General features: G+C 45.0%; 3 protein-coding genes across 6 annotated transcripts in view; 1 reads left to right on the forward strand and 2 right to left on the reverse strand.

The window, feature by feature from the left end:
* Window positions 1-71: 71 nt before the first annotated feature.
* Window positions 72-5,219, reverse strand: prdx3 (peroxiredoxin 3). Its single transcript, XM_086179605.1, has 7 exons — window positions 5,092-5,219; window positions 4,041-4,116; window positions 3,661-3,802; window positions 1,452-1,587; window positions 743-846; window positions 368-533; window positions 72-271 (listed from the first exon to the last, which is right to left on the reverse strand). Exons 1-7 carry the CDS (start codon window positions 5,125-5,127, stop codon window positions 221-223), a joined length of 711 nt encoding a protein of 236 aa, XP_086035731.1. The 5' UTR covers window positions 5,128-5,219; the 3' UTR covers window positions 72-220.
* Window positions 5,220-5,558: 339 nt separating this feature from the next.
* sfxn4 (sideroflexin 4) lies at window positions 5,559-10,541 on the forward strand. Of its 3 annotated transcripts, none has more exons than XM_086179604.1 (14): window positions 5,559-5,736; window positions 5,822-5,887; window positions 5,959-6,015; window positions 6,096-6,119; window positions 6,293-6,347; window positions 7,058-7,083; window positions 7,167-7,220; window positions 7,294-7,356; window positions 7,528-7,599; window positions 7,695-7,785; window positions 7,876-7,991; window positions 8,073-8,158; window positions 8,237-8,348; window positions 8,415-10,541. In XM_086179604.1, the coding sequence occupies exons 1-14, from the start codon at window positions 5,698-5,700 to the stop codon at window positions 8,490-8,492; spliced, it is 939 nt and encodes a 312-aa protein (XP_086035730.1). In that variant the 5' UTR covers window positions 5,559-5,697; the 3' UTR covers window positions 8,493-10,541. The 3 variants fall into 3 exon arrangements, with proteins under 3 accessions (XP_086035730.1, XP_086035728.1, XP_086035729.1); XM_086179602.1 differs by having other exon boundaries at window positions 5,561-5,736; window positions 8,234-8,348; window positions 8,415-10,539; XM_086179603.1 differs by having other exon boundaries at window positions 5,562-5,736; window positions 7,531-7,599; window positions 8,234-8,348; window positions 8,415-10,538.
* Window positions 8,600-13,578, reverse strand: part of dennd10 (DENN domain containing 10) — a 113,351-nt gene continuing 108,372 nt past the window's right edge. The window contains exons 5-11 of one of the 2 annotated variants that reach the window (XM_086179600.1): window positions 13,426-13,505; window positions 13,178-13,326; window positions 12,223-12,334; window positions 11,472-11,572; window positions 11,205-11,312; window positions 11,034-11,128; window positions 8,600-10,961 (exon numbers count right to left, since the gene is read on the reverse strand). In XM_086179600.1, coding sequence (XP_086035726.1) covers window positions 10,794-10,961; window positions 11,034-11,128; window positions 11,205-11,312; window positions 11,472-11,572; window positions 12,223-12,334; window positions 13,178-13,326; window positions 13,426-13,505 — 813 coding nt within the window. In that variant the 3' untranslated portion in view covers window positions 8,600-10,793. The remainder of the gene's footprint in view (window positions 10,962-11,033; window positions 11,129-11,204; window positions 11,313-11,471; window positions 11,573-12,222; window positions 12,335-13,177; window positions 13,327-13,425; window positions 13,506-13,578) is intronic. The other variant, XM_086179601.1, reaches the window with a different exon arrangement.

The following is a 13,578-nucleotide window of genomic DNA, read 5'->3' on the forward strand; positions in this document are numbered from 1 at the left end:
TACTTCCATAGAGTGATTAGGACTGTTAAAGCTTCAATTGATGGTTTGAGCAAAAATAAAGAGACTTAAGGTAACATGTCAGTTAACACTTTAATGAACTTATATTAAAGCTGTATAAGAATATCTTTATTTGGACAATTAACCATGTAGGAGTACACACAACTTGTCAAACTAAGAATGCACGTGTATCTGTACCAGCTTTAGGGGTAGAGTTTAATCCTCAATTGACTTTTTCAAAGTATTCCTTGGATCCTGTTGGAGTTGGTTTAATCTGAAAAGCAGAGATAGTTCCTGTTCAAATTAGATCTCGCACAGGTACGTACACACACACACACACACACACGCATTTAAGTGTGAAGCAACTCACCGTCGGAGACTCGGGGGTCCAGCTGGCCGGACACACCTCGCCGTGGGTCTCCACAAACTGGAACGCCTTCACCAGACGAAGGGTTTCCTCAACACTTCGGCCCACTGGCAGGTCGTTCACACTCGTGTGTTTGACCACGCCATTTGGATCGATGATGAACAAACCCCTGAAGTAAAGGATTTCAATTACCAACGGTAGTGAATTTTAAAATACACCAAAAGTAAACTGCAGTCTACATTCAGGCGAAGGCTGCACACCGAACAAAGATATTTGACCTCCTTTAATATTAGGACTATCACTGCAAATTGATGACAGTCAAAATAGTGAGTTTCCATTTTTCAGTGCAAGCGCAGCTGTCAGAGGATGCTGCTGTACCTCAGCGCGATGCCGGGACCCTCCAGCAGAACGCCGTAGTCCCTGGAAATCTGCTTGTTGAGGTCCGAGAGCAGGGGGATGTGGATGTGACCCAGCCCTCCAGCCTGCTCACAGAACATCACAAAACGCAACCCATCAACGGGGATACTGCGACCGCTACTACGAATGAACTTGTCATCGTTCCTGCTGTGAACACGTCCCCCAAACCAGCAGCTTCATTCGTTTTCTTTCTCTCATGTAGTCACATTTCATGTTTATCTAACAATTTAAACCATGAACAGCTCTGTACACTGAGTGGGGGATCAGGTGAGGAAAGGCCCAGAACATTTCCTGCTACTCAGAACCACAGCTTGAAGGTGACAGTACAACGGAGGAATTATGAGCAAAGATAGCATAAAAAATCCAGGTCAAGACACTGAGGCAGGGTCATAATTTCAAAGGACTACATTTCCCACACCCTGAAGAACACACTGGTGTGCTTTTAATGAATAGCACATTCAAATAAGTCCCTCTACCACTCGAGCCGACGGTACCTTGAACGCAGCTGGATTTTTAAGCCAGCCAGGGGCCAAATGCTTTGGTTATATTTTTATAATCATTCCCTCCCATGAGCCCTGGTGGTTTGAGGGACTCAGCAACACTTTTCTTGCTTCCCTCAGTTCCTTCAAGGTTGTCTCGTACCAAATCAGGATCCGCTGAGGGAACGTACCTTGCGTGAAGTGTTGGTCCACGCCAGGTGGGTGAAGTGAGAGTCCACAGACACGCCCACCACCTCGCAGTTGATGTCGTGGAACTCGCTGGCCTTATCGCTGAATGAGATGATCTCGGTCGGGCAAACGAAGGTGCTACGAGAGAGCGAGAGAAACAAAAGGTGCTCGATGAAAGGAGCGAGCTGTCAGTGGAAGGAAGGCTGTGTAACCTTTGCTGTGATAGAGTGAGAGATGTTACCACTGCACTGTCAGACACAGGAAGTGCTACCATTCGATTTTAGCTCAAATCAAAGTGTTTACTGATCTGACAGCTGGGTGATGAAGATGTGGATTACGTCGGACGATGCAAACTGACATTTGTACAAAGTTTTGCTGGTGTTTGCCATCAGCCTCCACTGGCTCTCAGGTGAAGAAATGTCGCTGGCTTTTTCTGAATTTTGGAGTCAAACAGGAGTTATAAGTGGGAAAAAAATCTTTGTGAGCTCAAGAAACCTTTTGCGAGTACTTGAGAGGAAAACAACCCTTTTTGGGTTTAACTGCCATCGGTGACTATCGCCGACGTGTTCCGCCAATTACGACAACAACAACATCCTGTTGACACCGATTGATCGGTTTGATCTCTAGCGTGCAGGAAATATGAATCAGAGAGAAGAACGATGCTGGCAGGCCTGAAGAGACCGAAGGGAAGGGGGACACTATTGGACAACTTAATGTCAGGATGCCAACTGCTATTAAAACCCAGAAGTGAGAATTCTAGAGATCAAAACAGAGACGAAAGCAAGAACCCACAAGATCAAAGACATAACTTCGTCATCAAATAATAGAAGCAGGGACAGACTTTAATCTAAGAATTAAGATCAATACGCATCACAGGAAAACATTCTGACTGAACTATATAAGCATACAGGAAACTGTAACTATTGTTCAATCTTACGGCTGCATCAACACAAAGACAACTGTGAAGACAACTCGATCCCTCTGTTCTAGCAACAAGTAGACATTAAAACACTGGTGGAACAAAGTGGGCGCTGTGGTCTCCAACACAGACGACACACAGGAAAAGACACAAAGTGGAAACAGGACAGCGAATATCGTGAACCAGGAGACTGAGAGGGTGAAACGCTCCAGGAGCACTGGAAAGTAACACCATTTGAAGAGGAGGTAGAATCAAACGCTCTGTGTTTGGGTGGCAGCGACGATGCAGGAGACGGTTTTCTTCACTCTGTCAAAAAGTGGATGGGCATCTGCTCAAATATGCCCTGAATGGGTGGACCGAGACTACGCTGTGTGTCCAGGCTTTGTGGTCAGACAGTCAACAGCAGGACTCTGGAAAAGTGAACTGATCGAACCAAGATACCAGGAACCTTTTGAGAGGTTAACTGTGACCCCTAGTGAGGTCATCACTGTCTATGTGGGGGCGTATCCAGTGTTCAGTACATGGATGGGACCTGTTAGGAAAAGGAGGGAAGGTGCCAGGATCAACCAGACTGTCAAAAGAGCGCTAAAGAGGAGAGGAAAATTCACCGCTGACTTCAAACTTGTTAATAACACTACAGGCCGCAAGTGGGACCAACTGATGACGAGCAACATCAAGTTCAGCAAAACAAAAAAGAAGAATATTGACGTCCAAGCTTTGATAGCCTGGAGAGCAAACCATCCCTGAAAGAGAACTTTTAATAATGGATTTAGATTCATGGAAAAAATAGATGTGAAATAATGAATGAATATGAAAAGAAAAACGAGAAATTGGGGTATTTTTGTTGTGATGTATTGTTTGTCTTCACACCAAAACGTTAGTTGAGTTCAAACTGATGACAGGATGGAATCGCAAGTGTGAAATGCTTTGTTGTTTCTGGCCCATTTGTCACCTGGTTGAGGCATCGACTCAAACCTGAGGGATTCACTAGAAATCCTCATCACTTCATTCACTACTCCTTCCTTCTGAGCACGCGCGCGTCTTCAATGTTTGTTTTCTTTATCATTGTTTTCTGCTCTTTCATATTCTTGATCATAAACCTCACATAAACAACGTGGCCGTGTCGGTAACTGCTGAGGGTTGCACGTTGCGCCTCAGCGACATCGTTTATATGATGATGTGCCTTTGTTTTTTTTTTTAAAACATATGACAACGATTATCCTCTAGATGCTCTGAATCCATTCTTTAAGTCTAATTTATTCTGAAATGAAAAGAGAGCAAGCAGCACTCACAAATCCAGCGGGTAGAAGAAGAGCACCAGGTATTTGCCCTTGAAGTCATCCAGGCTCAGCTCCTTGAAGTCCCCGTTGTGGACGGCTGTGCCCTTAAAAGCAGGGGCAGGCTGAGTGACGGCAGCGGCCCAGCTGGAGGAACCTGACCAGACAACAAACATCAGCTGGACGAGAGGGGAACATCTACCTTCTAGAGCCAACACCGCAACACGCTTGAGCGCTGCACAACCACAACTATTCAGGTCTTCATCTCAGGGGTCAGCGGCAGGTCACCGCGGCTGCTCTGCTCATTCTGCACAAGACAAGCTGATCAAGTCAAGTCGCTGACTTGGGCTGACTAAGCAAGAATCTGACCGCGTGTTCAGTGATGGTGCACGTACTGGTGGAGAAGCAGGCTCTCCGGAGGATGGGTTCAGCTCTGGAGGCGCCATGTTGACAGGCCGCCGCAAGCCTCGCCTGAAAAATGACAACAACAACAACAAAAACAAACGGGCTGTGACCAGATCAGATTCAGCGTGGATTCAACTGCAATTCTGTGCTGACATTTTGAACAGTCGCCTCTATTCGGCTACCGTGGTGACCGTTGCTCTAGTCATTGCTCACACTCAATCTGAGTTGGAAGCTGTGACTTTCATTGCACGCAGACGAGAACAACAGTAATTACGGTAGCTGATCCTGTTGCTGCTGACAGGAGGAGGAAGTGAGCTGGCTGCTGATTTACTGGCTGGCTGCTGAATTTGGCCCCCGGCTGATTTTGCGGCCGACCAGCCGTTTATCAGACCCACATTTTTCTTTTTTAAATAAGTGCATCAGTAGACAACACTACTGGCTACAATTCATACAAACAACATGACTTTGTATTAAAAAAAAAAAAGTTGGACTGAGTTTGATAAAAAATATTAAGTCAAAAGACATGAAAGAAAATCGACCCATTTTGTATTTCATCTTTATTTTTGACCATCAAAAGTGGAAATATCCACCACATGGTTTTCATTTTACAAATCTGAAACCACTTGTATCTATTTATTACCTGTCAATTGTTGAGGTTTAAAATGTCACTGCATCTCAAACTATTAAAAAATAAATAATAAATGTCCCTTCATGTCACACAAACTATGAAACAATTACAATTCAGGGACAAAACTTTAATATACACGACTATTATCGGGTTACGTCCTTCTTCCTTTAGGAAAAAATGAGATTATTTAAACCAACAACGCAATATAACATGCGCATGTCGCGTCGCCATTTACGGCCGCGGACCGGAGGTTTGCTCCTTGAGGAACTTCCCCGGTTCAGAGGTGCGACACCGTCGAGATGTCGGCGCCTGAGAAGAAGCGGAGCGGGAACCGGCTGCTACTTTCCCTCTTCTCATGAGCCACCGTGAAACTGACGCCGCGCGTGTTGGTGTTCGTGTTGTGTTGCACTCACAGTCGTCCTGAGCAGTCTCGTAATGCTGGCCGCCATGTTGGATGATGTCAGAGGACGGCGGCGTGAGCGCGTTATCGCGTAACGTCAGCACGTGCTGTCAAGTAACTAAATTATTAATTATAAATAAATAAAATAAATAGGTGACGAAAACTTTCAAATAAGCGCTCAACAGCAAGAGTTTAAAAAAAATGATAGGTTGTGCAAATGAGGTCCTTAAAGACAAAAGAGAAATCTGATGCCTTCAAGTGTCCTTCCTGGACGCGGGTGACTGCACTTATGTTTGCTAGCTGGTGCGGGTTTATTTTATTTAAAAAGTGATATGTGATAATTAGCGACGATTAATGACGCCATAAAGATGTTAATCACCCAATTATAGATCGGGATCCCGATAGCGGGATAAATGCCACAGACTCTCAATTCTTTTAGCTGACGCTCATATTTCCTGTGCAACCTGAATGTCTCAGACACTCGCGCACGCTGACCACGTGGTTAAACCCGGAAGTTATTTGTACTTGACCTCAGCGGTATTAGAACCAATTGCTGTCTGTGTGAAAGTGTGCCGTGGTGATATTTGTCAGGTAACGGGAAGGTGAAGTGGCCGTCGTGATGGATCCAAACCTGCTGTACTGGAAGAGTCATGGGCAGGTAGGAGAGTGGAGAGTGGAGAAGCATCCTCCTCTCCTCCTCCATCCTGAATGATCCTCTCTCTCTCTCTCCATCTCTGGTTCAGTCCTTCCTGGGTCGTGTACAGATCTGGTTTCACATCCTGGACACCTCCTCCCTGCTGACCTCAAATGTGAGTAGCACAGATGGAGTGACGTGAGATGAAACTGCTGGACCTCTAACCTGAGACCCTGCCTCCGTCAGCTTGAGATCCAGAAAGCCCACGATGATCTTGGGAGTGGAGAGAAGCTCAGCGGGAAGGTCAGGCACTCAGTGAGTCAGTCACCTTAAGGAAGAGGGCAATTATTAATGTGACCCCTGTGCTCTGTCTCCTCCTCCAGGACCAGCATCTCCTGATCTCTCTTGTAAGTTATGGCATGGCCACAGTGGGCTGCAGGTTCACCAACACCAATGATGAACTCCATCAGTTCACCTCTCACCCACTTCAGAGATGATTAGATCTGAGCCAAGTGGGTTCACGTGTAGCTCAAGAAACTGCTGTGGACAAACGTTCTGATTTGATTTCATGTGTTCACAGTCATCCGTCCACGCTGACTCTGGGGCTGTGCTGCCGCTGATATTCCGCCCCCCGGGTACAGTAGACTTATTCAATCAAGGTTCCACCATCTATCAGACGTGGAAGTGCCTGCAGCTGCCTGGAAAAAGTCTAAAAATCCTGTTCAGTGATTAAATGTTCGCAGTCAGTGACACGCAGATCAGGGGTTCCCAAAGTGGGGTGCTGGGCCCTCCGGGAGTCTTTAATGGTCTTCTAGGGGGGCCTGCAGCAAAGTGAGGAAAATTTCACTTCTGAACTCAAAACATTTTAATAATTACCGAAAAAAAGAAGTCGGACCCAAAACCACTGGATTGACCTTTAAATATTCAGTTGTTTTAAGTAGAATCTAAAGCAACAAACAGCCAAACAAACAAACGGACAATCCAGCAGTGCATAAGTGCATGTAGGTATATATAGTATATAGATAGATTTAAGGAAAAAAAACAGATTGAAATTGTGTTTTAAACATTTCTGGATATTTCATTGTGGCTCGTTACTAATTTCACACACATGGTCTCATGTTCTTGAAAAGAAGTCAAGGAAATTTGCTGGAGAAAATGGGACTAGAAGATTAGCAGACGACGAATAAACGACAAAAAAAGAGTGTGAATTTTAGAAAAATTGCCCAAATAATTTCATAACAAAACATAAACATATAAGGGTCAGCAGCTTGATGAGAGCCAACTTTTGGGGTTTAGATCCGTCTTGTGAGACACTATAACCTCACTTCTCTGCTTCTCTGTCCAGCCTTGATGCCGCTGTCGATTCCTTGGGTACGTCGCGTCCGGTCACGATCACGGCGGGGTGCTGCGGTGCTCGTCCACTCAGTACTGACACGTGTCTCTTCTGCTCCCAGGTTGTTGCCAGCCTTTTGCCGCACAGCAGCGTCAGTCCAGCTTTAGCCTGGCAGGTACAGCAGCTGAGGCGCCACGCTAATCCCGTAGCTGTAATGAGATATTAATGATGTCTATGTCATGTGTCAGTTTTTGCTGCAGAGTTACAACGCTGGCTTCAACTACACACACAGAAACTCCTCGTCAGAGCAGGTAATGTTCCGTTTTTATGGTGATGAATCCTGATATATCACCAAATACATGTTCAGGTGTTAGTGCTTGATGCTAATGTGGCTACTTGAGCAGGTCGTCTCTGAACCCACTCACTCACCCACACACACACACACACACTTGTCTCCTCCGTGTGTGTTTATCACTCCCCAGCAGAGTGAGAAGAGATCTTTGAGGCAGCTTCTGTTGATGGCAGGAACCGTTTCCTACGCTGCGTTTGCAGGGGTGTGTACAGCCTGATTGTGTTGTATCTACACTGGTTGTAAAGCTTCAAGTGAACTCCTCTACATATCATTGTGTGTCATCTATTTTGTCTGCAGGCCCTTCCTCAAATTATCATTAACCGTCTCCATGTTACATCCGCACCACTGCAGAGTTTCCTCCGGTTTGCTCTGCCAATCCCACTCTCAGGTATTTAGGAAACTAAACACGCTCGTCCTCCGAGTGTACGAAGGGTCAGCTGGATCTTGTAGTGACAGCAGGTTGTGTGTCACCCTCCAGCTGCTGTGGCCGCCTTCAGTGTGTCTGTTATCAGAAGTGAGGAGAAAGAAAACGGGGTCCGAGTGTTTGATTCCAACGGGAATCCTGTCGGCATCTCAAAAGCAGCAGGAAAAAAGGTGAAAGAAGAGAAAATGGAAAGGGAAGGTGACATTTCCTCTCTTTTTTTTGTTTCATCGGACTGTTTTGTTGTTGTTCAGGCCGTGAGGGAAACGGCGTTGTCCAGAGCTGCACTATTTGGAACGACGGCTGCTGTTCCTAATATGCTGACTTTACTCCTACAGAGGTCAGAATCTTTTCCTTACAGCTCGACCTCAGAGCAGCACTTGTGACTGACTCAACGGGCGGCGATCTGTTACAGAAGGATCTTCCAGAGGAACTCGCTGCTGGTGACTCCTATCCGTTACGTCAGTGTGGTGTTGGTCTTCGCCCTGATGATCCCGCTGTCCTTCAGCATCTTTCCACAACTGGGAACGGTAAGATTCCTCCTGCTGGAACGTTTTCTTGAGTTGAACTCTGCTGACCCTGAGCTTGTTTTACAGATAGAGAAGGAAAGTGTTGAGAAGGCGCTGCAGGCTGCAGCCGTTGACGGACACCTGTTCTACCACAGAGGACTCTGACGAGCAGGCTCACGTCATAGAAGATGAAATCCAATTATTCTTATTAAAAAAACAACAACAACACACAAACACTGATCGGGAATGTTTTTGATAATAAACGTATTTAATTAGAACATTTAGAATACAATTAGATGACATCAGTTTATGGAAACGCATTCAGTTGATCTGAATTATGGAGGCACCGATTCAGCTGTTTGGCCATTATTTTTTGAATGTTCCCAACAGCAAAGCAACAGCGCCACTATATAACAATACAATCAATAAAATAAAAGAGAACCTTTACAGTTAAGAGACACGTGACTGAATGTAAATCAATGTGGGCATAAAAGCGTCGATCAATGCTTTTCTCCCCGTAACCTTGTTATAAAAGAGCTGGGAGAAGTCTCGTTCCCAATTTAGTAAAATACAAAATCTGACATTGATAAATCAACGTGTGCACTGCCTATCGCCGTTGTGATCAGACAACTTACTCATAAGTAAGAATTAAAATGTGTTCCGCATTCTGTGAGTCAGGGCAGGAACCAGATGTGTTTGCTACAAGTAAGCAAAGATGTTTTTATATTCAAGAGCTGCTGATATTAAAATAAAGCTGGAAATGATCTCAGTCTTATTGTCAACAAATCCCATCAAGTTGTCTGGTATTTTAAGTGTTGTGTAGTTTGTGGTACTGTTGAACTGCTGGTGGAGACTGGGAGCTGCTCCTCATACTTTGTCACATTAATTCATAGAAATGGGACAGAAAGCTTATTAGAAACAGCCGTCAGTAGAACCCCGTAAAGCTCAACAGCAACACATACTTCAACCTTCGAAATGACCACTAGTCTGTAATCTAGCGCCACCCAGTGATCAGACTGATGCTTGCTCCACAGTGCATTCGTTAGTCTGCTCGTTCATTCGAAATTCAAATATGATCAGGTTTCACCTCCTCCTCGCTCCTAGGAAAAGCCACACACTGTAACGTATGTGGTAAGTGCGAGTACCCACTCGTCGCTGCTGGCAGCTTTAAGTAGGGCCTGAGCACGACAGTTCCAGGGTCCAACAGTTCAGCCTGGACGAGGTACAAGCTCTTTCTAGATGAGACGCAAACATATTTTTCCTTAAACTGCGTGTTGCAGTTCTGTAGCAAAAACAGGGAAAACAACAAAAAGGGAAAGTTCACCAACAACTTAAAAAAAACAGCCATCATTCACCCCCCCTCACACTGATGGAATGTCGGGTTGGCATGTCGAGGCTTCAGGACACTTCGATTCTTCAGACAAGCAGCAAGGAGGAATTTCCCGTTTTTACTGTTTTATTTTTTACATGTTTCAAAGATGGTCACCACTCACTTCAACTGTCTGGGAGATTACTGCAACACCTTTTTACTGTGAAAGTCCAGGAGCGTTTTGTGAACTGAAAAACTTCCCCCAACCTTCCATCACCATGACGGTGAATAGATGACAATTTCCTTTTCGTTTTTTTGGGTGAACTATCCCTTTAAATAATGCATTTAGTGGGAGCCAGTGAGAACCTGTTCAGATGTCACAAATAATTTAAGAGAAAGGTGGCGCATGTGTTTGATAGACTTCTCGGCTTACGTGTTTAAAATCACTGCATGTCAGAAGAAAGTGTCTGTGCGGATTTCAGTGTCATACCCAGATGGACTCAAGGTGGAGCACCTGCGAGTTCGAACAGCAACTCAAAACGATCAGCATGATGGTGCTCAGGGAGGAAGATGTTCAGCTGCCCAACAATGTACCGCATTTATGTGTCATTTCCAGTTTACAATAAATGTCTAGGACACACAGGTCAGCTATCAGGGGCAGATGAGGTGTTAGCAGGATGAAGTCATTGCTTGTGGGATTTGTTGTCAGGAAGAAAGAAAATAAAGATTCATCACCCATCCTTTTTATCTCTATGTCATTATAAATACCCTGAAATTGGTACAAGATGAGAGTCAAATCATGGTTAGCACGGCGGGGGGGTGAAATATGATGGGACCCTGTTACTCCTCCCATGGGCCCTCATTCATGAAATGTTAATACAACTTTAAGACTTTCTTAGCCCTCAATTTAGTCTTACAGACTGGAAGCAAAACACCTAGTGCGTACATCTTGTAACTGTCAATCATCCAGACTGAACGTGAGAGGAGGTAAACAATAGTTCCATGTAGGCTTTGCTTCCTGTCAGTAAGCAGAAGAAGAAAAGAAGAAGCCCTGTGTGCTATGTCATGATAACCGTGATTATTCTAAAAAAATGCAAAGCTACAGTCCGCGGCGCTGAGAGTGACATCACCCTCTCATACGGTGTTCAGACACCAGCTCATGTCCGTAAAAGCTGCTCGGCAGCTGCCAAATGAAAGAGGAAGTTCTCCGTTGCCGCGGGGAAATGATGCCGCTTTAAATCTTCTAGGGTGATTTTAGCATCTTCACACTCACCCGCCAGGGCTGCCAAGTTAGCAAGAATCTCTTTGGTCTTGATGGAGATGTCCTACAGTTGAACAGGTTAGCGTTAAGACAACATTTCAACCATCAGTGGGTCAAACACGTGAATGCTTCTCACCTTGATGACTTGACTGTCCGTCTTCTCGGCGTCCTCTGCAGACTGGACGATGAGGTGACCAACGTCCTTGTGCAGCTTCCCCATAGTCATGGCCTCTGTGGTGGGACAGTCAATGTTAGTCTGAGGGACATGCTGTCAAACTCGCCTCCGACTTGACAGAATCGACTGTACCTTTGGCGCTCTGGGACACCGTGATGACGCTGTCTGGGAGGTTCACATACACATCAAACAAGTCGGCTTTGTTGCTCACTTCTGGATCCAAACATCCAGCGACATACCCTGTGGGGAGAGCGAACATGCCGGCTGTGAATAATTGATGGTCCCTCCATGAGGTGGCGGTGATCAGAGCAGATGGAGGCTGATCACCAACCACAAGGAGGCGGCTCTGCGTGTAGGTTCGCTCTTAATTAGAGTAAGAAGAGCAGGAGGCATCCTCACCGGGACATCTCTTCAGATCCTCCACTTCAGTCTCAGTCAGGTGAACATACGGATGGAGGATGGACCAGTCTTTCCTGTGCCACGCCAGAGCCGGAAGAACTCTGAGGGAAATAAGGAGGTTAAAGAAACACGCCAACTTTTTTGGAAATACACTTATTGTCTATCGTTTTAGGAGCCTGGCACACAGACAGATACCATTCTTTCCTCTCTGCGTGGAACACAGATTGTGATGGGGCTTTTTAGGTGCTGCGTCAAATCACTGCGCCACCTCAAGCTCGTAGTTCCAGGTACCCGGATCTAAATCAATAAGATCTTCTAATTTTCATGTTTGTTTTTTTTAACCGCGAATGTTAAACCCAACCCCAGTTCTAACAATGCAGACAAATACTCTTGAAAAAAAGTGTAATAGATTACTTTTGAGGCAGTTTGCTCCTGCACTCCACCGCTTGTGTTCATTACAGCTAAGCTAACTATCAGTTCGCTGTTTGGGTTACAGCTGCTGACAAAACTGGTTCAGGATAATTGTGATACATTAGTCAACAGAGCATAAATGAGCACATACAAATAAATCCAGAAGGTGATCTGTGGGCTGGCCAGACAAAGATACACAAGTTACTCCCGTGACAGCCCTGGAACCCATGCACCTAAATGGAATGCAGCCCGAGGTTGTTGGCTTTTTTTTGTTTGTTTGACAAATAAAAATTTGAAACCTAAAAATGGTCAAATACTGTGTTTTTGTTGTCCAGTTCACCTTGTAAATTCCAACAGTGCTTCAATCCGAGGATGATGGACGACGATCCTCTTCTTGAGCATGAGAGCCGTGTACAGGATGATGGTCTCCATACCGAACTGGGACACCACATCTGAGATAGAACAGGCACGCACATGCGCGCGCGCACACACACACACACACACACACACACACACACACACACACACACACACACACACACCATCTGGGTAGCCTACTAGCACACACTGATAAACATTTTTAAAATTTCAACATGCATCTGCTGATACTGACTCAGGGACCACACTAATTCTTGAATATCATAATTATGACTATAGACATATCTAGATGACATCATCACTTTAATTGTATGTATGGATTGGTTCACATTATGCTACATCAGGTTCATGATCCATCAAAAGCTACTGAACGGAATCCGGATCAGCACCATTATTCCAACATCTGATCTGTGAATGATGTCATAATCAGAACCAGGCTCTGACGCTCCTGATCTGATAACCCATCTCTAATCACACTGATAACTCAACAGACAAACCCAGTCAGTATTTCTTAATTCAGGATTTCTAATCCACGTTATTACAATGATATTTGCAAAGTTGCACAATCACCGAACGGGCAAGAATAGTTACTTGAACATAAGTGGGTCGCAATATCATTTCATCATGATATACAGCAATATAATATCAATACTAGGGGTTGGGCTAATATTACAGAGTCATGAAGAAATTGCAATATATTAATGCAACAAAAAGGTCCCAGATTTACCTTTTTTTCCATGTCGCACAGTTTGTTGGACTTAAATAACTTGCAGATTCGTCAGTATTGAAAATGACTGACTGAAAAACGATCACTGGATTAAAGGTGCAACAGAGGAGCTCAGTCAGGTCACTCCCTGAACTCAGGAGAAGACCATGGAGGCCGGCTGTTGATTACAGTGCGCTTACAGACATCTCACCTTTGACTGATCCTGCCAAGTACGCCTTCCGAACATTATAGTCCTTGATGAGAAAAGAGCCGTTCTCATCGCTCTGGCAGATGCCTTTGGTGAGGACGGTGATGTAGGCCTCCATCATTCTCACTGGACTGCCGTGTTTGATGTACATCCTGGAAAACAAACCACATCAGACCTGTCTTCTGAAGGAGCTCTGCTCAGAGGACAACGCTAACATTGGCCCCGCCCTCATTAAGAGAAACCGACTGTACCTGCACAGAATCCGACTAAGAGCTGCATATTTCTCCGGGTTGAAGTCTTTCGCTGTAACTACTACTGAAAAATGAGTGACCTTGAGAGGGAAAAATACAAATAGAGACTCATGGATCTTCTGCTGCTTCAAGGTTCTTCTGAGATAAAGATGA

The sequence above is a fragment of the Aulostomus chinensis genome, chromosome 16 (genome assembly GCF_037954235.1).
Source record: "Aulostomus chinensis isolate RoL2024-O1b breed Wild chromosome 16, RoL_Achi_v1.0, whole genome shotgun sequence".
NCBI lineage: Eukaryota > Metazoa > Chordata > Actinopteri > Syngnathiformes > Aulostomidae > Aulostomus > Aulostomus chinensis.